This window comes from Borostomias antarcticus (assembly GCF_949987555.1).
Source record: "Borostomias antarcticus genome assembly, chromosome: 24".
Lineage (NCBI taxonomy): Eukaryota > Metazoa > Chordata > Actinopteri > Stomiiformes > Stomiidae > Borostomias > Borostomias antarcticus.
The window spans coordinates 13560425-13585657 of NC_140257.1; the positions used below are offsets into that span (position 1 = coordinate 13560425).

A 25233-nucleotide genomic window follows, 5' to 3' on the forward strand; every position below is an offset into this window, starting at 1 on the left:
ACACCCGGCCACATGGTGGGACTCGACACGGGAGTGAGCGGTGACAGTAGCACACCACACACACATCTTTTAGCAGTCGCCGGTGGAAATTGTTCTTTGTATTTATCCCATCCAAGCTGGCCTCCTCCAGGGGCAGCCAGGAGCAGTGGGCATGGGCCGAACAGGCAAACTCCGCACAGAAAGGCCAGGAGAACTTCTTCGTGTGAGGCGACAGTACTCTGTACTACGCCACCGTGCCACGTGAGCGTGATGTTTGGGGTTCAGCGGAGACTCAAGTGGAGTGGGGGGTCGAGGACACTTCGGCGCAATGCCGGGAGCCGGGATCGAACCAGAGACCTTGAAATCCCCAGCCGGCCACTCGACCTCCAGAGCTATGTGCCTCTCCCACATTGAAAGTGGATAAAAATTAATCTCTAAATTTTCTAGTGCTAAATACTACTGCACTCCCATTTGTGTTCTATGTGGCTAACCCTGTACTCAAAGAACCTTCCATGTTGCAGTGGTGACTTTGTGCCACTAGAGGTCTCCGTTTGTCCTTTCTCAAGCAGTTGGGTTAGAGTTCTGTGGTGATTCACTAACACTCATTGTAAGTGAAAAAGCAAAATAATTTAAGAACATGCACTTGTAATCAAAATAACATGTTCTTGGAAGCAAAGGACATTGCAGACACAAGGTAAAACAAGACCACAAACTAAAACGAGGAACTCAACGTGACATTTGACACTGAGAAAACCTATACCGTTTTAATGCAGAATTTCCATCAAGAAAGTAAACGGTAACGTACAGCAACTGTTTCAGGGACAATTGAAAAGGTTGAAAACACAAAGCATTCTCTGTGCTGATGGTTCGCCATGAGTCAGCTCAGATCCTCTACTTTGTGTGAATCAGCAAGTTCCAGCCAATCACGCACCCAACTGCAGGTCTCTTTGCTGACAAATCACTGGAGACTTGATATGATCATGTGACGATCATGTGACGGACATTGTTCACATCAGCAGAGACTCAACTGGTGGGAGCGAATGACGACTATAAAGACATGAGAGACAGGATGTTCTTTGGGTTCTATTGTTCCTCTGGACACACACAGGTTCTTTCCTCCTCTCTCTCACACACACCATCCCTGTCGTGTCCTGACTTCACACACACTGGAAGTCCTCGTGGTCCGGCGGCTTCCTGACCCAGGTTCCCAGCCCCGCGTCCTGCAGAGAGAGGGCAAACTTCTGCCTGGCTCTCTGGTAGGCTTCTGCGGCCATCTTGGCTCCATGGTACGTCTTCATGGTGTCCTCTGCACCCAACTCTGGTCTGTTCAGCTGAGCGAGAGAGAGAGAGAGAGGAATGGCTTGGGTTAATAATGCACGTCACCCAGACGGAATAAAATGTAATGACCCAGCACAAACGGCAAACTTCAACAGCTGGGCTATCTCCCCCCATTTAGATCTCACCAGCAAATTAACTTTGGGCTTTGGTTTCTTCTTCTCTTCTCTTCTCTTCTCTCTCTCTCTCCCTCCTTTCTGTTCCTGCTATCCACCCCTTCTCTCTCGCTCTCTCTCCCTCTCTCGGTTCGATTGCTGCATTCTTCTGTTATATGTCTTAGTTATTCTCTTTTCTGTTAATCTCATCCCCTCTCATCTCAACGCATTCTCTGTCTTTCTCTCTCTCTTTCTCCAAAACATATTTAATGGAGTATACCAGGATGCATTTTATTTTAAAGATGAGTGTATTTATTCTAGCATGTGATACTGAGTGCCAGACAGCAGTTACTGCTGGAAGTCAAACCGCTTTTCAAAATAATTATGTCTTAAGTACCATCATCAAAAGTTAAGCGCTGCCATTTGGAACCATGGAATGTGATGCATACATATTTAATTTCACAATGAAAATTAAGCCACTTTAAAAACACCATAATTATGAGGAGACGGGGAAAGAAGAGCCACACGATGCGATTGAGGAGAGAGGGATCACATCAGTATTGTATTGTAAGTAGACTAAATATCTTGTCCTTTTGTTTCAGTTGGCAGTAAGAAAACAATTTGAATACTTATCTGATCCCTGCAGTAATATCAAATATTACATGCCTTTGTATACAGTAAATTAATCTGGCAGCTTGTTAGAGGTAGCATCAATGGGTGTTTAGAGTCTGAAAATCAAGGCCTCTCAAAAAGAACCCCCTTCCCCCCCCCCCCCCCCCCCCCCCCACCAAGACTCAATTTCCTGTATTCTGGGCTGCCGGTTTAGGGTTGCCAGGTTTGCTACCATATCCTGCGTCCCTGTGATGTGATCTAGGCGCTCAGTACTGCGCCCACCTGACGTCGTAGTCTTTGCCAGCGGGTGAAGAGGAGGCGCTTGCAGAGGCGGGACGGCGTCCCCGAGTCTTTCCTCCGGCCCGTGGAGCTGCTGACCGCCTCCAGCTCTGCGTCCCCGGAGCTCCAGTTCAGACTGGTGGGCGGGGCCTTCCCCGGCCGCCGCCCCTCGCTGCTGCTGAGACCTGGACACGGGACAGGCTGGGGTCAGGAGGGCGAGCGGAGAGGGTTCCTACTTCACCTTAGCTAGCCGTCGCTTCTTGGCAGAGTTCCGGTAAAATAACGAGTGCATCTCGATTGTCTGGAAAAAAAAATGCGGCCCTTTTTTTTAGTGGATAGTATTCTGTCCTGTCTAGTGATAGTAGGTCGGTAAACAGTAACAAACGCAGCATGTCAGTTCTGACAGGTGTGACTGACTCACAGCCCAGGAGCAGGTGGTTGCGTCTGTAGGGGCGGGGCAGGGGGGCGACTCGCCCTAACCGTCGCGCCATGGCTCTGTCCAGGTGACCCGTGTGGCACAGGCTGCCCACGGTGAGGCTGTGGAGGTACACGGGCTCCAGGAAGTGAGACAGGAGAGAGCCCTGGATACCTAGAACATTCCACCTAGAGACAAGCATGGGCAGACCAGGATGTGCTACAGTCAGGGCTGTTTGACGCGTTCATTAGATTAATTAATTATGCACAAATTAACATGTTAATTTTTTAACTCAAATTAATTTAAATTATTTATTTGTTTGTTTATTTATTTATTTGGCCTAGTGGACCCCATAGGCTACAGAGAGCAGGCAGCACAGAATGAGTAATCTAAGTCTACCTCAGACAAATTGACAAACTCGGTTGCAGAATGAATTGCTATGGACTGCAGGTCAATTACTATATTAGAAGACAAGGGCTTAAAGGGGTAGTTCAGAATTTTGGACATAGAGCCTCATTTATGACTTACCCATAATGTTGTTGATTGATGGAGAACATTTTCAGCTGATTCCATGCTGTCTCTTGTTCTGGCGTTAGAACGAGAGACAGTGTGTCCAAAATTCTGAACTACCCCTTTAATGGAAGTGTTGCAAATTACATCCTCCAATGCAGCTACAAGCTGCCATCAAGAGGCACAATAGTTTAGAAAAGGACATATTAGTGCAAGCTGAAAATGTTGCTCAGATTGATAGCCTGACACATAATTATATTGCAAATAAAGTTTGATAAAACAATATATTGACTACTAAAGCCACCTTTGTAATGTCTATCCAATGCTTTACTTGTCTGCCACAATAATGTTGTCTTTTAATTGAAATATCTTAATTTGGGGGCTTTTCCCAACTAAATATGATATATACGATAGTTGCGATTAATTAATTTCAGATAATGTAATTAATTCGATTAATTATTTTGTATACTGTATATTGACAGCCCTACTTGATATATACACTGTTCTCTTCCTCTTTGACTAGCATATTTCACCTGTACAGACCTACCCTGCACAGCTAACCAATATTACTACCTCAGACTTGCTGTCAACGTAAAGGACAAACAATTTTCATAACAATTCTTTTAGCGCTTCAAAAGATGAAAGGCAGAACATTCTGGAGAGCAATGTATGCACATGGGTATGCCTGTAATACTGTCAAACTCACCTGGCCATTTTGTCTGTACAGGACATGGTGATGAGAGATTGGTCCATTGGCGACCTGTCACACTTCTGATTGGTTCTCCTCATGCTAACAGGAAGTGTCCCCTCACCTCCCAGCGTCTTCATCCTGAGGTGACAGTGGAACTTCCTTCCCTTGCTGTGGCCTACAGGGAAGGACACCAACACTGGTCATATGGTGATACTGCACAAACACACACTCTTTCTGTAGCAGTTTTCATTGGGTACTGACTTAATTAATGTCTTCAAATAGTCTCTAAATGTACCAAATGTTTCAAAACGGGTTTCGCTTGCTACAACATTCAAACAAACAACCTGACCAACATCAAAAGAGAACATCTACTACTACTAGTCAACTGTCACATCACAGTAGACCTGGTTCCAATTGCTATTTGAAATCCTTTCAATTACTTTTGCATTTCCTTGGGTATGTCTGGAGGGTCAGGTGGGCGGGGCTTGCGTTATGTAGGAACGGCCCAGACAAGAACAATCGAGTGCAGATTGTAAACAGTTCAGGGAGTTTGTTTGTTTGTTCTTACGTGTAGCCGTGATCTCATAGGGACAGTTGAGGCGTGAGTCACCGCAGGGAGAGGAGCTGACATACATGTGTAAGAGGACGCCGTCCCTCAGTCTGTACCCAGACTCCTTGTCTCGCACCAGGATGGAGCGCTCCAGACTGCCTCGCTGTTCACTTTACAAAACACACGTTGTGAGTGTCTGTCCAGACAGTTCTAAATATCATATACGAATCCTAACATGTAGAACAAGGACAAAACGCGCAAGGAAGCTCGTCAAGGTCGGAACTGTTGGATTCAAAAAGTAGAATGGCCCCTGGGTAGAATGGACTATGCTTAAAAGTATAGCTTTTTTTTTTTTTACACAAAAGTATAGAACAGTATGTATTGGCAATGGGGAAAATGAACCCAGTGGTGTGCTCTGGTACATCTCATAGGACGGACGAGTGGACAAAGTTTTAATCTTCGCCTCAAAGTATTGCCCAAAATACCAGTTCATTTTTCAGATACTCACTTTAAATTTGGGATTAAAGAAATAATAAGAAACAAGGGATTTTTTCCTGGACGCTGACTTTTCTCCCTCTAAAGGCACTATTCAACTAAACGACGAAACTCCCCATCCATCATTCTAGGTTCTAGTTAAAGACTAAGTCTGGGAAATGGGATCAGGTCTGGTGACAGGTTTGTAATATTACCCCATGAGGAGTTCCAGTTGGTAGTAGAGGAATCGAAGGAAGGCTCGTCTGGTGATGACCTCAGCGTGGCTGTCTGTGACAGACAAGCCCCGGTCACCAGCCTTCTGTCCACTCATACACTTCGTCCCCGTCCCCAAGGCCACCACTTGGGCTCGCCTAGAATCAAACCCTGAAGCAGACAATGACCAAGTGACTGTTCGTATTTATATAAAAAACTTAAGTAAAGGTTGAATTGCATTACATATAACAGCAACAACACGGCACAGATAACCGAGATACTTTACTCATCTACTGTACTGTAGTAATCATACATAATTCTGCACAAGGAAGGCAAAACTAAAGTGAGTGAAATGACTTCTCAGCCTGGCTCCAAACCCAACTTTTAATTATCCTATCACTGTAATGTACTGAGACGCAAAGTAAGAGTCTATGAATAAGCAATGACCCTAATGTCACGAAATACTGCACAATGTGCCAGTCTTGTTATGTTGTTGTGCTCCTATCTCATGAAATATTCGTGAGTCAGTGTCTGCTTGCATCGAAGGAAGGGGATAATGCAATGTTGTTGTTTTTTTACCCAAAGGCAACTGCATATTTTTTTATGATGTTCTTGATTAGATTGCACCAGATTCTTGAGGGGCATATTTTGAGGGCACACACACACACACACACACACACACACACACATAGGATCTTGAAGCATGGAACATACTGTACAGTATCAATGGGAGAAACAGAGTCCTCTCTCTCTGTTATATTAACTACAGTATGTCTGCTTACAGTACCATCCCAAACACATGGCCATTCTGTGTGATGGTAAATCTACAGTAGGAAGTGAACATATACTGTTCACATGTACATATACAGCGGGTAGTTCCAACCTCGCAATGCGATTGGTTAAGAGATGTTGTAAATCTTACAATATACCTTGGGAAAAGCCACTTTACAGTTCTATATGAATTATTATTATCATTATTACAGCGCCACATGTTAGCTAAATGGCTAGATGTCTATCTGTCTATCTGCTGTCTTTTTTGGTGGCTCTGCTTATTTATCACAAGAGAACTAAACGAAACAAGCTGTAAAATGATTTAGCTAGTTATATGTAGTATTAAAGTAACTAGTTATTGTGTGTTAATAGTTGGTGATTTCTTTTTACAAAAAACAAAAAAACAGACTTGTTCATTTCATCTAAAGCTATGCTAACGTTACTGGGATGGGAACTTGGAAACACTAGCGGACTAGCAAAATCACTTTGTTGGCATTTCGTTTTGACAACTGGAAAGATGATATCCTGCGCAGCAAATATACAGTACACTTGGTTCATGGCTAGCTACTGTAGCTACTGTAGGCTGCTATCAAAGTCAAGTCTGGCATTAGTTTTGGTTGCTAGGGCTCATGGAATAGCAGGTCGTATCCAGGGGTGGGAAACTTGCTGAAAGAAAAGGTAACAGACGCTTTCCATCTCACTGTTAACAATGTCATCGCTGTGTCCCCAGAGAATATGTTCACCATTTGAAACTCTAGCAACGTGATAGTTTTAAGAACTGCTTATCTTGGTGGAGTTCACTAAAATCGATAGGCAAAGACATTGAAATAGTCGGTATTCATCCCATAATGTTCCCTGATGATGTAACCGTTGTATAAAAGCAATAAACCACTTGAGGTTGTGGTTTACAGTGATTTTAGAACTCTGGTGTGCGGTAGTGCCTAACAACGCCCCCAATCTGTTCTGAAATCACTGTAAACCATAGCCTCAAGTGGTTTATTGCTTACTGTAAATAACACACTGACCTTGAGAGTGAACCCGTAAAGTAGATCTCTATAGCCTAGCCTAGTTTCTACTATCCAAACTCAACAGAATTCTACCTTCAAACTACTGCAAGCTGTCTGACATTAAGTAGCCTATAATGCAGGTTGAAATTTGGCTTCAGTATCTGCAGGTGGACAATACATAGACACACATTAGCTCTATTTAAATTGGACCCGTTAAATATTTTATGGCCATATTAAAACTCAGTGAAATATGTCCTACCTCTCGTCATGACGATTCCCGCCAGAACTTTGTGACGGGCGTGCGAGGTGGAACAACAACTGCCTGACAGCTCACTGAACTTCTCTCTCACCAAGCTGAATATGTGCTCTGCAAAACACTGTCGAGGAAAAACATGTTTAGGTTTTCAAATATCCCAGGTGCACGTACAGTAGGCTACGAGGGGTTGGCTGTACTCATGCGTGCAGCCATATAGAAAGATAATATAGGGTCATAGGTGTAAAATCAAAGGCATCGTGACCTGTAGTCAGTGTGACAGACGGCCAGTATTCTCAGTGTGACAGGTTCAGAACCACCAGAATGCAGTCTTGCTACAGGTAGCTACGGACTCACTGCCTCAACGAGTTATTCTTCTAGAACAGGTGTGGACTTGCCACATTTCTGTGACAGCTCGCTCAATGATTCTGACAGAGGTTTCTTCTCTGTCAACTCAACCCTCAAGTGAGGACAAAAATAGTGTCCCTAGGTCGCTCTAGTTCCCTTCACATTGACGAAAAATGTCATTTTACTAAGAAATATTACTCAGACGAGCATTATATTGCAGATATTTCTGGAGAACAATGAGAATAAGAGATTAATAGTACCAGCAAATCCAAAATGCTTGAATTAAATTAATGATACAATCATAATGAGACATGATCTCATAAACCACCAACAGATTAAAAAAAAAACACACTAAAAAACCCAGAAACTTTAAAGATGACGGTTATAGAGAGGATGATGTGTGGTCCAGAGACGACCATGCCACAAGGTCGTGCGTAATGAGTGTTAAACAATTAGCGTCCATATTAATATGCTCTTCACGCCTTCCTCCCTCTCCTTCAGCTGATGCTCCTTCTTGATCGCTAATGTGCTGCAATAATGTTCATTAATGCGTCTTGCTGGCTGGCAGACAGTTCAAGTTGAGGGTGATTAAGAGTGTCTAGAGAAAAAAACCTAGACTCCTGAGGAATCTCGTCAAACTGAGAACAAGGATCACGAAGGTCTTTCAAAATTCTAAAACCGCTTTCTAGAGCGGCCTCTCCGTGACCCAAATTGTTGAGACAACTTCAGGCATCGGAGATCACCACCATTTGTCTTTCTTTATGTTAAGTAGCAGTGTCATTTTGGCCCATATGAAGTATCGACGTTTCTGTCATCTACAGTATGGAACAAAACATGGCAACGCGAGATGAGAAGAGATCTCTCCGAGTCTGGGGAAGGAGGGCAGAAGCAGGCTGCTTAGCCGTGGTGCTCGGGCCTTCAACCCTCGGGCTCTCGGACATGGTTGGCATGGCGATATGACACACTCCATTTGGTGGCGGTTGGACACGTTTATCGAGGCTGTTTAGAAGATGCGACGGCCACGCGGAGGTACAGCAGGCAGGGAAGCTCCCAGAGGCTGCTCAAGGCAATTAGGAGTGTTTTAAAGGCACTGAACAGCTGACAACAACAACAACAACTGAAAAGCATGGTAATGATATGTAAATTTGCAAAATAATGTTTAGAAAGTTCTGAGAGTAGATTCCAATCTGTTTTGTGTCTGTCAGCTCTAAGTAACACACTGGAAATAGTTTTGAACGATATGTTTTTCTGGAAGCTCTGTCTCACCAGGAGCCACTACAAAGCAACACATTTCTCCATAAAATATCTGTTGAAATCTTAATTTCCCCACAATTAAGTCAATCACGTCAAATCAAATCAAACTTTATTTGAATAGCGCATTTCATACACAGAGGCAACGCAATGCCTGTCAGTGAGGACACTCACCTGAGGCAGCTGGCCGCCCTTGGTCCGACCGACAGCCTGGCAGGCGACGTTCCTCTCAGGACCCAGGCGGATGTCGAACAGCTCCCGCAAGGCTGCCTCCGCCGCCCGGGCCTTGGCCCGCCTCTTACTAGGCCCGCGTCCCTCGAATATCCTCCCCTCCACCCTGACCGACATCACAAAACTCCTAATGGGCCTCCCCTGTACTCTCTCCATCAGACAGACGTACCTCGATCCCGGACGCAAGTCATTCAATAGACCCGCTGGGCTCAGCTGCCCCAGAATTGTCGATCTGATGCTTTGCCTCTTCGGGTCCGTTGAGGACATTAAATCCCACGTGAGGCGCATTAGTCTCCCGTGGTTGGACATTGCAGAGGGAGATTCTTTCTCACCTGTCCTGCCCCAGAGGAGTTCACAGTCTGCGCGTGCGGACGGATCGAACCCCTGGAAAAGCGCGCTAGGAACGTCCGCGAGGTCGGAGGTGAAGTCGGATGCGGCGTTGGTGAGGTTGCCCACGGTGACGTGGGCCTGGGTGGCGTTGGGGAACTGAACGAAGGAGCGCAGAGCCAGCTCGGCAGCCCTCATCTTGGCCAGCTTCTTGGTCGGGCCTCGGCCCTCGAACCTGAGGCCGTTCACCTCGACGCCGACGGCGAACACGGGTGCGTGCAGCGGTCCCGTTTGGGACGCTATCTCGTACTGAAGACCCGGTCGGAGCTCGTTCAGCTGCACCAGGGCGTTCTTCTGTGTGACCGACCCGGATGTTCTCTTATAGGTCAGTCGAAGTTGGTAGAGCTGCCTGTCTTTACCCTCCACCAATGACTGCTTCCCCTTTAGAGCTCTAGTCCCGCCTCTCTGGAAGCTGGTGTGAGCGGTTGATGGATGATGTCTTTGTAGTACAGAGTTTCTGCTGTCACGATTCTCCTTTACCTCTAAACTGCTGGTACCTGTTAAACGAAGAACCGAGCAAAGTTTAGAAGGATTTCAGTTAACATCGTAACAAAACTGAGTAGCTGGAACATTTGCTTGAAACGGTGAGACTTGTAAAACATAGAAATAGAAACACAAATCACTTGAATTGTCTCCATCTTCTGTAGATGTTCTCCAAGTGTCACTTATTCTCATTGGACTGACAAAGGAGGGGAGTACGCTGGTTCTCTCTGAAACAGAAGAGAAATGAAAGATACAGTAGTGGAATTCACTCACTGACACACTGCAGACATTCATACACACATCCTTCTATTTATACTGGAGCTAACACTGCAAACATACAGTAAAGCGAATATAAAATATGATTGTAGGAGCCTGGAAAATACATACAGTAGTTAACCTGAAAAATGTTAAAAGGTTGAATAAACAGCTTACTCAGAAGGAAATATTTATGCACAGCCATAACAGGCATGGAAATAATGATATGACAGGAAGTAGACACATTCCTGCCAATATTGCTGAGGTAATGCGAGACGCTGAAAGTGTGTTTGATTTCTGAATGAGGTGATGGAGGGCAAAACAAACAGAGAGGAGGAGAGAAAGCCTCAGAGCAAACGAGGAGGATTGAAAGGCTGGCGTTGATAAGGACCACCAATTTCCCCCAGAGGAAAGTCTGAGACGTACACGGACTGAATGTAAAGCTGTTTGAGGCTTCTCACACACTGTAGCAGTGGGATTCAAAAACAACTAGAGTTGTTTTATTCAGAAAGGTTAAAGAAAAGCTTCGATTATTGGGATTTATGGTGCATATTGCTGCAAAACAAAGAAAAAGTATAAAATCGTAACATTTTGGCCCTTCATATGTACAGTAGAGCTAATTTGTCTATGCTTGCTAACAGTATGATCCAACAGGAACCAGTGACCACTATCATACTGTAGTACTAGTTGAACAGAGATTACTGTAACTGTACACCATCAAAGTATGCTCCTAGTATCTGGCCCCTGAACCAAGGGGCTCCAACATCACTTAGACTTATTTATCTGCTGCCTCAACACAATTTAACTGTGTGTGTGCGTGCATGCATATATGTGTGTGTGTGTGTGTGTGTGTGAGAGAGAGAGAGAGAGAGAGCGAGAGAGAGAGAGAGAGAATGAATTAGAGTTACTTTACCATTTAGCCAAGCATTTAGTTAAGTCCCATACATGTATGCACTGTATACAGTCATGGATTATACATTAGCATGATCTGCATTAGCATACACTCTTTGTCTTTAGTGCAGGTTAATCTGCCTGCGGCCCCCAGGAGACAGGGTTTAGCTGCAGGCTACCAGGCTACAGTTCCGGCCACCTGTATGTTTTTAAGCTTAATGCTCTACTAAATAGACAGCCATAGTAGAAGTAATTGAAACATGGACAGATTAGTGAATGCAATATTTGCCTTTGGTATTAAACACCAACAACAACAAGCCAGGTATTAACTAGGACGTTGCATTCTGAGGTTTGACTATGTGGCTAATAATTCTGAAATCTCTCTTGATTTTTGGCACCTCCCGAGACAAATGGAATGCACCATAACGTTATATTTCTCATTCGTGTGGATAGTTGAAGCGATGCATTCTGTAGGCTACCTCAATAGAGTTTGCTAAATTACCATGTTTGATGCTTTATGTATACTATCTGTTAGTGTGAAGTGTGATGATTTCTGTACAGCCAAGATCGAACCCAGCATGGGCAAGTGAGCGTAAAGGCAATACTGCCAAGCAACACAGTGACACCTGTTATATGTCTCAACTTGCATTTAAGCGATAATGTAAACTTCAAGCATTCAAAGTAAACTGCAGACACTTTCAGGTAGATGAAAATAAAGTGTCTGCACATTAAAATGATTGACTTCATAGAAAACTATATCTCGCCTATAGACTATAGATTTAACATGTCATTGGCTGTATAACTCCCATCTCAAATGTACATCTTGTAAACTACTGTCTTCAGACTCTGAACCAGCCCACGCCTCCCTCCACTACTGCTCTGCTTGGCTGTTAATTAATGTGAATGGGAAGTCTTCACAAAACTAGCAACGTTTTGGAAATTGGAGAGGAAAGATGTAAATCAGTAAGAGGAAACTACAGGTGGTGCTACAGTCACCAATTCAAAAAGCCAGTAGGAGAGCAGAGCACATGGGAGGTGGGAGGAGAGGGGGGTGCAAGCCCCTCTAGTTTAAAAATAAAATGTAATTTCACATATTGCGTTGTCCAATGATTTGTTAAACGTGGCAGAAAACGTGGTAGTGGCAGAAATGGGCCGCGAACCCATTTCGTTTTAATTCATGGATCCGCTAACGAACCAACACACCACGAGGTTATTGCTGAGGCAGAGGTACTGTAATAATTACTGTAGCAAAACCAAACAGCAGTCTATGAACAGCGTTTTCACAAAGGACCTTAATCATTTATCCCTCTCGATAATAAAGCAACATAGCAATATTTAAACATTTAAAATCTTACAGACTGCATCTTTAACAATGCACCTAACCTCTATCTATACTAACCAGAGTCCTAACATGTAAATCAAGCACCAGATGAGGAAGGAAGCTTCTCAAACTCTGAACTCTGTGGATTTGGAAAGCAGATGAGCCCCTGAATAGACTGTAGCAGGCTAGGGGGTCATTTTACTCACTCCTCCCTCTTGTCATCTAGCCTGTGAGCAACAGGCTCCAATCAAGTGAGGAGTATGTATGAGCTGGTTAACCCATGTGCTGTATTCACTCTGAAGAAGACACTCTTGTAGAAATGTAAGCGGGTGATGCACCAATAAACGTTTCCTAAAAGATGATTGGTGAGCTCCAGTCTGCTCTTATTCAGGGGAGGATACTTTTACAGAGACACGACATGGAATCTGTGGAATCTGTGTACAAAGCTGGCAATGAGGAAATTAAGTGTGGCTAGCCCCCCGGCTGGTACCGGGCTCCGGTACTGATGGGTTCTGGTACTGATGGGCTCCGGTTCGGTACGGTACATGCTAGGGCTGCACGATTATGACAAAAGATAATAATTGCGATTATTGCTTCAAAATGGTAATTGCGATTAATAATTGCGATTATTTAATATATAATATTAATATATAATAACTAAAATGCTCCCAAATCACAGACGTTGATCCCTTTCTTGCTACTTACTCACTGACCTAGATTTCACTCATTTTTTCACTACTCACGGCTGCGGGTACTCTTGTGACACTTGTCTTGACCTACTGCTATCTGTCTTCTCAGTGAAATTGCTGCGCACAGCGCACTCAGCGGGAACGCATGTGATTGGTCAGACAGCATAAACGCATGTGATTCGTCCATGTAGTCCTAGCACACTCAATTCAAAGCAAAATTATTAATCACATTAATTGCGGCCTTTTGCGATTAGTTAATCGCAGAGGTCATAATTCACGATTAATTGTGGAACCCTAGTACATGCACGGACAGAGGATGTTTTAACAGGCCCACTCCAATCTCATCAGGCGCAGGCTGGCTATTTCCTTGTCTATCCCACTGCCCCTTATACCTGGAATCTCTAGTTTTATAGCGAATCACAAACACAGAATCACACAGAATCTGGTAGAGAGTAGAAATCTCATGGTCTCCATGTTTTTCATATCAGACTCCACACTGACTGTTTATCAACCCCTCGATGGAAAGTTGTTTAATCCATCCATTGTTAATGAACCTTGTTTAATAGAATAATGACATTGGGCACGGCAGAGAGAAGGAGACCGACATGCCTGGCGTCCAGCGTGTGTGTGGCGCTTGACAGCCATGTATAATCCCATTTGACCGGCCATAATTAATGGAAAGCAGTTTCATTTACTCTTAATGTGTACTGTCTTTCCTCAAGGGCAAGAAAACAGGCAACTTGTTGGACAGCTCGTACAGGACCTTCTACTTCAGCAGAGGCTATCAGCACAGCCTGGTGCTCTAGATACACTCAGCTCCATCATTTATTAATGCGCAGACATCCATGGATCATATGTCCAATGTTTTAATTCCTCTATTTGTTTTAATCCTCTATGACTATAGTCTATTAACTTTTCTATAATCATGTAAATAAGAGACATACAAATATTAGTCAAGTTGGCCGATCTGGTGTTTGTGTGTGATTTGTATGTACAACCACCCGTGTGTTTGGTGAAGGGTATTTTGTGGCTCACCGGTTGACAGTAATCTCCAGCAGACCCTGATTGCAGGCTGGTGAGATAAGGATCCACCACCTGGACGTCTCTCTTCCAGAGGTTGAGCAAATACTCCGTTCCATCATAGAGGGAAGCGCCTCTCCACGTCGTGCATCATTTGGTTTGAGGGCCGACCAAAATAGGTCCGGTGAGATATTCCTCTGAAGGATTCTAGGAGGAACAAGCCATCAACGCTGTACGTTTTTGCAGTAACAAAAAAGTAGCACTGTGGTTTTAATATTGTTTTCATCTGTAACAATGACATTCTTGGGTCTATCATTATCATTCACCGCCACCAGTCAGCGTTTGTGAAAATAAGTAGACGTGAGCTTGAACTCCCCCGTATGGCGGCTCACGATCTTCTGCGACTGTGACTGTAATTATCATTAGGCAAATGACATGGAAAGACTGCATCACAGCATCAAGACCGTGGCAATAATCCCCTTCAGCAACATTTCACAACGAGAAACCCTGTCAACTACACACAGCTGTTGTTTCCAACAATCAAACAATAAAAACAGTAGTAAAACTCTATCGTGGAGAAAAGACAAAGCATGTCATGTGTGGAATATTCCAGAATATCCATATCCCTGAATATGTAGGGTATGCAAAAAAAAAAACTCCAATCAGAGTCAGAACAATGTTAGACTGTTGCCGAGCCTCGTTGGTAATGGTGTTCTCCATTGACATCATGCAGTCCCAGGCATCATAGACATGCCTTGACAAAACTGAACTGAATTCAGACATCATCAACAACAACAACAACAGATATACCTGACACACAGAGCATTTCCACAATTCACTATTCAGTGGCTCAAATAAGCATCTCATGTGATGGCAACAAACTGCCCGTCATTTGTCTTGACTAGAACACACACCAGCTCAGCTCAGTAGACAGAGGAGGAGGGCCGGTAGACAGAGGAGGAGGAGGGGCCAGTAGACAGAGGAGGAGGGGCCAGTAGACAGAGGAGGAGGGCCGGTAGACAGAGGAGGAGGGGCCGGTAGACAGAGGCGGAGGGGCCGGTAGTCAGAGGAGGAGGGGCCAGTAGACAGAGGAGGAGGGGCCGGTAGACAGAGGAGGAGGGCCGGTAGACAGAGGCGGAGGGGCCGGTAGTCAGAGGAGGAGGGGCCAGTAGACAGAGGAGGAGGGGCCGGATGGACGAGGAGCGGATGAGCCGTGAAATCAGACACCGCTCAGGCTTGAGAAGGCAAAAAAGATGGTATGAGTGAAAAGTCTCTGTCGTATTGTACTTGGTTCACCTGCGCCAAAGTGTCATTCAAATGGGCTTTACAGGTTTACAGTAAGTAAGAGTATAAGTCTAGCATGCTAAAATTTGCAAATGACAGTAAATAAATTACAAACTACTTTTGAGATTCAGAAAAGATACACCGGCCACGTATACAACTCTTAGATCACCTGCCAAGTAGTTTGCTCTTATTTCCGCACTATTGACACTGTTCCTCTAGAGAATAACTTTTTTTTTTAGAGCATAAAATAATGTGCATTTTCAGCACACGGAGAATACAGTGCAGTCTGTGTGTTTTTTTTGTTGTGTCTGAATTTCTCAAACACCAAAAACCTCTCGGAGTATTTTGTTCCAAAGAATGTACTATAGGCCAACTTGGGGATTGTAGGTGACTGCTTTGATCACTTTGTTGTCGAATCAACATTCATGTGGGGGGATGGGTCTGTCACGCACACAAGGACATGTGCAGACGCACCAAACACACACACACACTCACACACACACACACACACACACACACACACACACACACACACACACACACACACACACTGATGAAACTGACACAATAGGCTCATGTTTAATGTCTGCTACAACGTCTCCATTGAGAACGTCACATCAAATAAAGTTAGCTGGAAAGCATTACTGTGCAGAGCTGTCAAAGTTATGATGGTTCAAAACTCAAGTGGCTTTGATGTCACTGTATTCAGTCTCACAGTGAGCACATCATGAGGGGTACTGTACAGCACTCTGCATGATATTTGGACTTCACAAGGAGGTTGTTGCCATCAATATGTCCAAATGGATCAGAGACAGACCATAATATGCACTGAAAAAAGGCAGCCTACTGTACATACAGTAATATAAAACGCATTTGAAGTTTGCATTTAAAATAATTGAGGAAGACATTGGAATTATATTCAATGTATGACCAGTTGATGAATCATTAATTAATAATGTCAACTCGACTCAACTCAACAGGGCTAGCTAGGGAGAATGTGTTCTCCAAATGTTGGAGGATATTGCACTTAGGTCCTGTGAACACACACACACACACACACACACACACACACTGTTTCTCTGTACGAAAGAGGGACAGAACAAGCCTCCCTAGTAGCTCTCACTATCGCTGACGACAGACTTCAGCAAGAGGCACCAAATCCAGTGCTGTGCCAAATCAAATAAAAGTGAAGCAGACCGGATCCATACAAATTTTAACTGACATCATCTGCCAGCTGTGTTCAAATTTCACATCTTCTTTCAACTGACAAGTTCTTTCTCCTCTAAACTAACCTTCAGAAATGAACTCCTCTGTGTCTCACATTTCACATGGGATTACTGAAGAAGTACAGTTAATACACACAGTTAAGACTAACTTCTAACCGCTGACTAACTAGCCCCACTAACCCCTCTTCTTGGGGCCCATATAGAACACAAAACAAACAATAATCACACGTACTGTACATGACAGACAGATGCAGGACAACCTTTGGGTCCGGCTGTAAGACTCTGCTGCTATGGCAAAACATTAAGAAGAAATCTGCTGACAGGAAGTCCTCATCTGGAGACATCCTGTCTAGTGAGGTGTGTGTCCTGCTACTGACGATCCCCAGAAAGCCGTAAAATGCAATTTATGAAAGTGCACATTAACTGTATTAATACAGAAGTGTGATAATGAAAACAACGTATACAGTACAATATACACAGTAGGGCTAAAAACAACACATTTTGATTGACAGCAAATGCTAGAAATGACTAATAAAGAACAGCTGTTCCATCCTGGGAACGCTGTCTGAATCGGGGACAATATCATCTGTGTAACACAATGATAACTCTTCCTGCTTAGCTAGTTCAAACTCGTTCACACTGTTTGTAATGCACTTCTTTTCATTTCGCCAAAGCTACTGTCAATCTAAACTCTGATTTTCTGAAGGGAACACATGCTGTGTTCAGAAGCTCTTCGACCGAAATAGCCTATTGATTCATCACGTTTACATTTCCTGTGCAAATCTTTAGATAGAAGGAAAACAACAGAGGCTTCTATAATTAAATAATTACTCAACTGACATTGAATTAGAGGCATTTCCAGAGCTGGACCGGGCCTCCAGCTGGCTCTTTCTTGGACTATCAGGATGACATTTAAAAATCACACACGACTTCATTTCCTAGCAATATGCCAACGCAAAACAAACACCAGTCATGTCTGTGCCGGGGGGGAATGGGTCAGTGGTGTTAAAGTACAGTATCTGTTTCTATCATCTACTATACTACTACGTATATTTGTATAATGACGGAAATGGGTCTGCCTGCCTGCCTGCCTGTCTGTCTGTCTGTCTGTCTGTCTGTCTGTCTGTCTGCCTGTCAGTCTGCCTGTCTGTCTGTCTGTGTTTGCCTGCTTGTCTGCCTGTCTTTTTGCCTGTCTGTCTGTCTGTCTGTCTGTATCCCTCCACAGCCCCAGAACCGGGCCACTGTGTGTCACCGTGTGCAGGTTCAGCATCTAGCTAGCTAGCTACAGGTATGGGGCTTTTCCCCTGACCAGCGGGCTACAGCACAGTAGTACAGAATGACATTTGTATCTTACCCATGCTGTGTTGCCTGTAAAGCCAACTGCATGCTTCGTCACTCAACACTTTGAAGCTGTTGCTCGCCAGTTCTGACGTCTTTAAACCTACCAAACCTTTAATGACGCAGACTCTGTCACATATCGTCACGCAAGTGTGACTGGATAGGCACGTTCGCGAACTGTTTCAGGACGTTAAGGTACAGAAGAGGAAAACAAACCTGATTCAGTCCATTTACTGTATCTACCCCTGGCGTTGTGAATAATGCTTTCTTACATGTGCAGCCCCACAGTTTGCTGTGTGGGTCATGGATTTAATTACTGATAGATAGATATATAGATAGATAGATAGATAGATAGATAAATAGATAGATAGATAGATAGATAGAGTACCATTAAATTGTTGTGTTGCATTTTTTATACTGTACTTGCACCTCCCCCATTGCTAAAAGCTTGTTAGTGTAGACTAGCCTAGGAGTTTGTTATGAGTTGTACAGGTACAGACAGAGCGGCCCTGGGTCCCAACGCATGCGTAGTAACGTGCAGAGCCACCATGGGCATCATACAATAATGAAGACACAACTACGTCATGGCAAGTGCATTTTGAACGGGCACTTTGCACTAGTGAACTAAAATGCACACTTCCACCATCTCACATTGAGAGAAAAGGCCTCTGGGACATGCATGGGATGGAAAAGGCGTGGGCCTTTTGAAAAAGCATAGGACTTAATACAAAACCACTTTCGATAAGCATAGGAGCTCATACAAAACCACTTCCAGGAAATAATCCGCGGCATTTGCTCAGGATTAGTATGCCGGGAACAATCACAATGTAATCCTAAAACATCGACCTGTTGCAAAAAGGACAATAACGATTGAGAGCCTTTATGATGATGAATAAAATAAATACCACGAGGCTAGAGGGCTTTGAAAGCCATTAAATTATGGTTTGACATTTGTTTGATTGTTCTTATAATGGTTTTCATTATGTTTATGAGCCTGGGCCAAACGTTTAAGTATAGCCAAGAAAAAAAACAAATATTGTTCACACATAGCCTAGCAACAGTAGCCTGGCTAAGAGAAAATATTAAGAGAGCCTAACCATACATTTAGCCTACCTACAACAGCCTATGAGTTGGAGAAAATGAGCTAATTGTATAACGCTGAATTGCTGAATTCTGGTTCATGTAGGTACTTGCGATTATGTGTAAATGTGCTATTTTAAGTCTGGTCATGTTGTATCATTCTTAGTCTCTGGTTTTAGAACGGGGTAAAACATCTTGTGTACAGCCGGGTCTGATTAAATAATGTGGCCAATTGCAAACCCAGTCAGGCTAATTGATACACACTGGACGAAATCCACGTCTGACATCTATTAACGCACAGCACACCTAATTCACAGAGTGCGTAAAACAGCCTCAAGCTTCTAAAAAAGTTTTCCATGACTTGGACAAGTCACACAGCGTCAACGTATAGTTTCAGTTACTAACCTTTCCTTATACACCTTCTCCTCCGTCTCCTTCTGAACTGGCTCTTTAGTGCACAGTCTGAATTTCCCTCAGTCCGGCTACTGTTTCGATGGACCGCAGACATTGTCGGTGCCTGTTGCCTTCACTGTGTTGTGGGTTTTCTGTTTTGGGGGGAAGAGAAAAAAAAGCACTCTCTTGTAGCAGCCTCTCACGAAGAACCCGTCTGGACGAGCTGGATGCTTTACCTGATATCCCACCGTTGTTTAAGGTACCACCTTCTTTGACAGGCTTTTATAGTGTGACATCACAACTCCATGCGGTAAGAAAGGCGCGCTCCACGCGGATTTCTTGCAAAATGTTGCTCCCCCGCGTTAAAACGACCGTGACTGTGTGCGCACAAGGAAAAAAGGCCACATGCTTTTCCGTCATTAGTTTAGTAAGTTCGTACTGAGCACTTGTCAGAGGAAAGAACCAAGCCCCCGTTACCGCCAGTAGGATCAGCTTTCAGCACCATGGACAGCGCGCCCCCTAGTCAAGACTTCCAACAAGTAAACCGTGTGCCAGAGAAATTGATTTTGTAGTCGTACTACCCCATGTTTCAATTGCACTTTCTGCTTTTAAAATCGCATAATTTCCTCCTTGCACTACTAACAGGACCTTTAAAAATTCAACACATTCATTTTTGCCAAAATCTTTATTCATTTCGATCTTTCATATTTGTTGAAAAGCCAGGGAGCTAGCCAGGAGGTGAGGAGGGGCCGGCAGTGTCTCTGCTGAAGCCTCAGTAAAGGTCCCAGCCAGGGATGCGAGGGGGAGGCCAGGGAAAGAGCCGGAACCTCCGCTACCCTCTGCGGACACGCCGGTTCTTCTACCTCCCTGTGTGTGGTGCGAGGGGGCAGCGGGTCATATTGGGCGGCGGCCACAGAGGTACGTTCCAGAGTGGCGGGTGTGTGTGTGTGTGTGTGTGGAGGAACAGGCCCCCTCTGAACGCGGGTGTGGTACCCGCCGCCGGGGCGGAGCAGCGGGACCAGACAGCCGGCCGTTCGCCCGACCGGAGTCTGGAGGAGAACATCGCAGGAACGATGTGCTGAGATGGTAAACTGACTAAGTTCAGAGATACAAGAGCAGTAGTGAACTAAACTGGTTATGACCGACTCTTCTGAAGCTCAGACTGTGTGTGAGTCTAAGGTTGAGTAGTTTACAGTTTACACTAAAGTCTGGTTATTAATAAAGTTTGATATGATTTGACAGGACAGATGGACCACTTTAGTTACTGTAGCAGCTCTGTGGGAGTCTCGGGTTGTGTGTTTTTCTGTCTCATGTCAGAGGAGGTTAGGGTTAGGGTTAGCGTTAGGGTTAGAGTTAGGAGGTGTGTGTTGGTCCGACCGAGGCCTGTGCAGCACCTACTGTAGACCCCCAAAGCCCCCCAAGTCCAACAGTTTCCCTTAATGCCTGTTTTGCATAATCCACTGTTTCCTTCCCCTTAAATATACTGTTATCAGTTCTTTAATCCCTGCCAGTCACTATCCTCAGTAAGATAATGAATGACACTCCAATTAAAATTGAAATCACATGTGTACATTGAACTGCACCAATAACTATAAAATTGAGGTTGTCATATTTCGTTTCCGTTCCGGTGTGGAGACTCAGGTTGATTGTTTGTTTGTTTGTTTGTTTGGGTTCTCCTTCCACAGGCATCATTCGGGGGATTAGCAGATTCTCTTTGCTTCGCCCGTCTCCTTATCGGTTCCAGCAGCTCTGTGTTTGGGGATTGTGTGCAGGTGCCCCTCTGGGACCACATCTCCCAGATTGCATTTCAGATCACGGTCTCTGGAGATCTGTGCGTTCCGCGTCTGTGCCTGTAGTTCCCCCGTCGCACGCTGTCTCTCACCAGCTGTCGTTCAGCCGCCTTCACTCTCGTCCCACCCCCCCGCCCACCCCCCCCCCCCGTCTCCACCCCCCCGTCTCCACCCCACCCCCCCCCCGTCTCCACCCCAGAGCTGGAGTTTAATGTCACCTTCCGAAATGACCTTTATGACACAGATCAAATCAAATCAAACTTTATTTGTACAGCGCATACACAGAGGCAACACAATGCGCTTTACAGAGAGCAATGGGGGGGTTGGGGGCATAGGTCACACCCCTCCAGAGGAAGTGGGAGGGGCATGAGCAAAGCCAATTCCGATAGAGTTTCCATATGGATTCAGTTTTCCCACCATCCTGGGGATTAATTCTGTCGCTGAAGCAATGGCACGCTGCCAAGATCCTCCAGGGAGGTTATTGGAAGAGAGGCACTTGAGATGGGTTGAAAGATTGTGTGAAGAGTTTTACAGGACGCGTGGGGGGGGGGGGTTAGGGTTAGGGTTAGGTCTTTAAGAGCATCTGTTCTTGTTCTTCTGCATGTTTTTCATATTGGGGTCTTTGGGAGGAAACCCTTGTGAACACGGGGAGAACATGCAAACTCCGTGCAGAAAGGCCCAGAGACCTTGCTGTGAGGCGATTTAGGGGTTCAGCGATTTAGGGGTTCAGTGTCATGGACACTTCGGCACACTGCCGGGGAGCTGGGATCGAACCGGGGACCTTGCGATCTCCAGCCGGTCACTTTACCTCCCGAGCTACGTAGTGTTTGAGCTACAGGGGGTTGACCTGCAATAAGATGGAGGAACTACAGAATAAGGGATTCTCAAACGTTTAGATCTGCACATACTGATCTGTCACATGCTACTTTTCTGCTTGTATCACTATAACCTGCCCATTATTACAGTTTACAGTATACATTGAAGGGGTAAGACAGACTATTATTAGTTAATGACTGCTTTGTGCATGTTTATTATTTTTGCCTATTATTTTAGCATACTGTACAGTATAATCCACCAGTCTGCATGTGTCTGTTCTGCATGTCTGTCAGCCTGCTGAGATAATCTATTGTTGTGTTAACCTGCCTGTCTTTTAGATAATGGCTAGTTAGTTAATGGTAGTCTATTGCTATTGTATACCATTGTCATTGTTGTTCTAACCTGCTTGTATATAATTTTTTTTTTTTTTTTTTGCGAATGGCATATCGCATGACCGCAGGGACAACAGTTGAAAATCAGCCTTTAGGCTAAAAACTGCACATTTACTCTGTGGTAAATTAATGTGTCCCTGATCAATAAATAAATAAAATCTGAATGCCAGTAATGCCATGCCTGTACATAATGTATGTGGCACAGTATAAGCCATTCTAGGCTTATGAGGGCTACTCATATACACTATGAACCATGCTAGGCTTATGAGGGCTACTCGTATACACTATGAACCATGCTACAGTAGGTTTATGAGGACTACTTGTATACAGTATGAACCATTCTAGGCTTATGAGGGCTACTCGTATACATTATGAGCCATGCTACAGTAGGTTTATGAGGACTACTTGTATATAGTATGAACCATGCTAGGCTTATGAGGGCTACTCGTATACATTATGAGCCATGCTACTGTAGGTTTATGAGGGCTACGGTATGCATATAGCTGTATGCCAATTGCCAACACAGGATGGTGTTTGACACAAACACATGGATACTCCAGATCCAGATGTGTACTGTCACATCAGACCAGATGAGCTTTGAGTGAAGTGTACAAAACATGTTTGAAATCATAAAGGATCAGTTCACTATTTTAGGCCTATTCTCAGTCCGTTGTCCAGGAACTGAGTACCTGCAGAACAACTGCAGCTCGCTCAATACTGAGGCGATCAGGGAAATGATAGTCTCTACGTGTCAGGTTCATGTAAGACAGGTTGAGAACAGGCCCTTAAGTCCAACATAGTGAACTTATCCTTTAAGGATATTTCTTTACACTGTAGCACCACTGCAGTGACACTTTTCTACCACATTTTATGTAGGATATACTGTATGTAAAAATAAATCAATAATATTCATATACACATATAGTAATATAAGCATTTGATAGACACATGACCAAATGTCTCAAAGGATCTTGAGATTATGGTAGAATCTTTTCCACGTTATAAATGAAATCATCAGGCAACCATTCAATGAGAACTGAACGGGACACATATTTCTACAGAGTACAGTACATTATGAATGCTACATCCACATTAGCATCATGCCGGCGTAGGAGGAAGACCTCATTGTGTCTCCTCCAGAACAGATAACACATGTATGCTTTCAGCCACTGGCAGGGGGCCCAGAGGGAAGGAGAACCAGCATATAGGATATGACACCTCTTCAGTTTGTTGTCCCAGGGCAAAGCATTATGGGATAGATTTGATATTATTTCATTGTAACGTGTCTTCACCTTAAGATATGTGGCAAAGTGTTACTGCCTAAAGCAATGTTAATGTTTCTGTTTGTATTCTTCAGTGGGATGTGGTATGACCCTCGTTAAAAAGATCATCTCCAGAAAAAAAACAACATGATCATATGGAATGTTCAGTGCAGCATTTAGCAGGATATACTATTATCAGTCTACTGTCAAAGTCAACTTTATTTATATAGCACTGTTCATACAAGCAAATGTAGCACACAGTGCTTTACAGAATAAATAAAAATAAGTAAAATAGTACATAAAAATATGAAAATAAAACAGGACAGATCATATACAGTACTGTATGGTAAAGGAGAAAGTTAGAAACAGTAAAAGTGAGTATATATATATATAGAGAGAGAGAGTATATATATATATATATATATATATATATATATATATATAAAATAAAAATAAATCAAAACAGGTAAAATATATTATCTAACTTTCCCTAATCTTATGAATACTGGCCATAAGGAAAATGCCACAAAGATGACTAATCTACTGGTCTCTTATGGTGGTAGTATTATCACCAGCAGCTGAAACATGTATTTAACTATGCTAATAGGTATTCAACTGTAGTTGGAATCAGTTCATTCTAGACCAGAAATGGGAATTGATTGCAGATTGAAAGTCTTTATCCAGTTTCACTTGTCAGATAAACATGTTGACCTTGTCTCTCATGCACTGGATAGGCGAGGATGTGTTTGTTATATTGTTCTTTGAACCACAATCGAGTGGAGCTAGTCACGCTTGATTAAAAACGTCACACTGGGGCGCTTCATTAATGACGTAAAATAAAGATTATATTATGATAAGCTTGATTAGATTTCATGAATATTTGAAAGGCGTGCCAAATTGCTAATTAAATATTTACTGGCAGTTTCAATTAGGCTCTAGCTGTATGGATATCATACCCCACAAACTGGGCATGTTGTCTCAGTCCTTCTTCCAAGATGGCAGAAGATGAGGCTATGAACTGTGCACTATATTTCTCATATTGTTGGATTATTATATCACTCAGATTAAACAGATTTTCAGATTCAGATCTTGTGTCGTGCCGTGTCGTGCACTTCATACTTACAAACTATTGTTTGCACAGTTGATCTTGCAACCTGTAGCTGCTTTGAAATGGCTCCTAGTGACTTTCCTGACTTGTTCAAGTCCGCTTTTTCAGATCAGTGCTGAGCTCCTTTGACTTTCCTGTAGTGTTTGTGACTGAGTCTGATGATTGTATCAGATGAGCCCTATTTAAATAGGCTCAGAGAAGTCACCAGCTGTAGTCAATCATAATCACTCACAAGCAGTTAAGAGGCCGTGCCACAAAGCTACAGTAATTTGATTGACACAACTTACCACCAAAAATGATCATTCATGTTGCTGTATGTATATTTTTGACCCAGCAGATTTGGTCACATTTTCCGTAGACCTACAATAAATTTATAATAGAACCAAACTTTATGCATGTTTTTTGTAACAAAGTAGCCAAGTATGTGCTCCAATCACTCTATCACAGAAATATAAGAGTTGTAGAAATTATTGGAAACTCAAGA

General features: G+C 43.7%; 1 protein-coding gene across 1 annotated transcript; it reads right to left on the bottom strand.

The window, feature by feature from the left end:
* Positions 1-1136: 1136 nt before the first annotated feature.
* LOC311325564 (double-stranded RNA-specific editase B2-like) lies at positions 1137-17928 on the bottom strand (the record flags this gene model as incomplete). The annotated part of the gene is made up of 9 exons (XM_084458285.1): positions 1137-1310; positions 2304-2485; positions 2722-2903; positions 3932-4091; positions 4485-4636; positions 5156-5324; positions 7191-7308; positions 8958-9898; positions 17925-17928. 9 exons carry the CDS (start codon positions 17926-17928, stop codon positions 1137-1139), a joined length of 2082 nt encoding a protein of 693 aa, XP_084314411.1.
* Positions 17929-25233: the final 7305 nt, after the last annotated feature.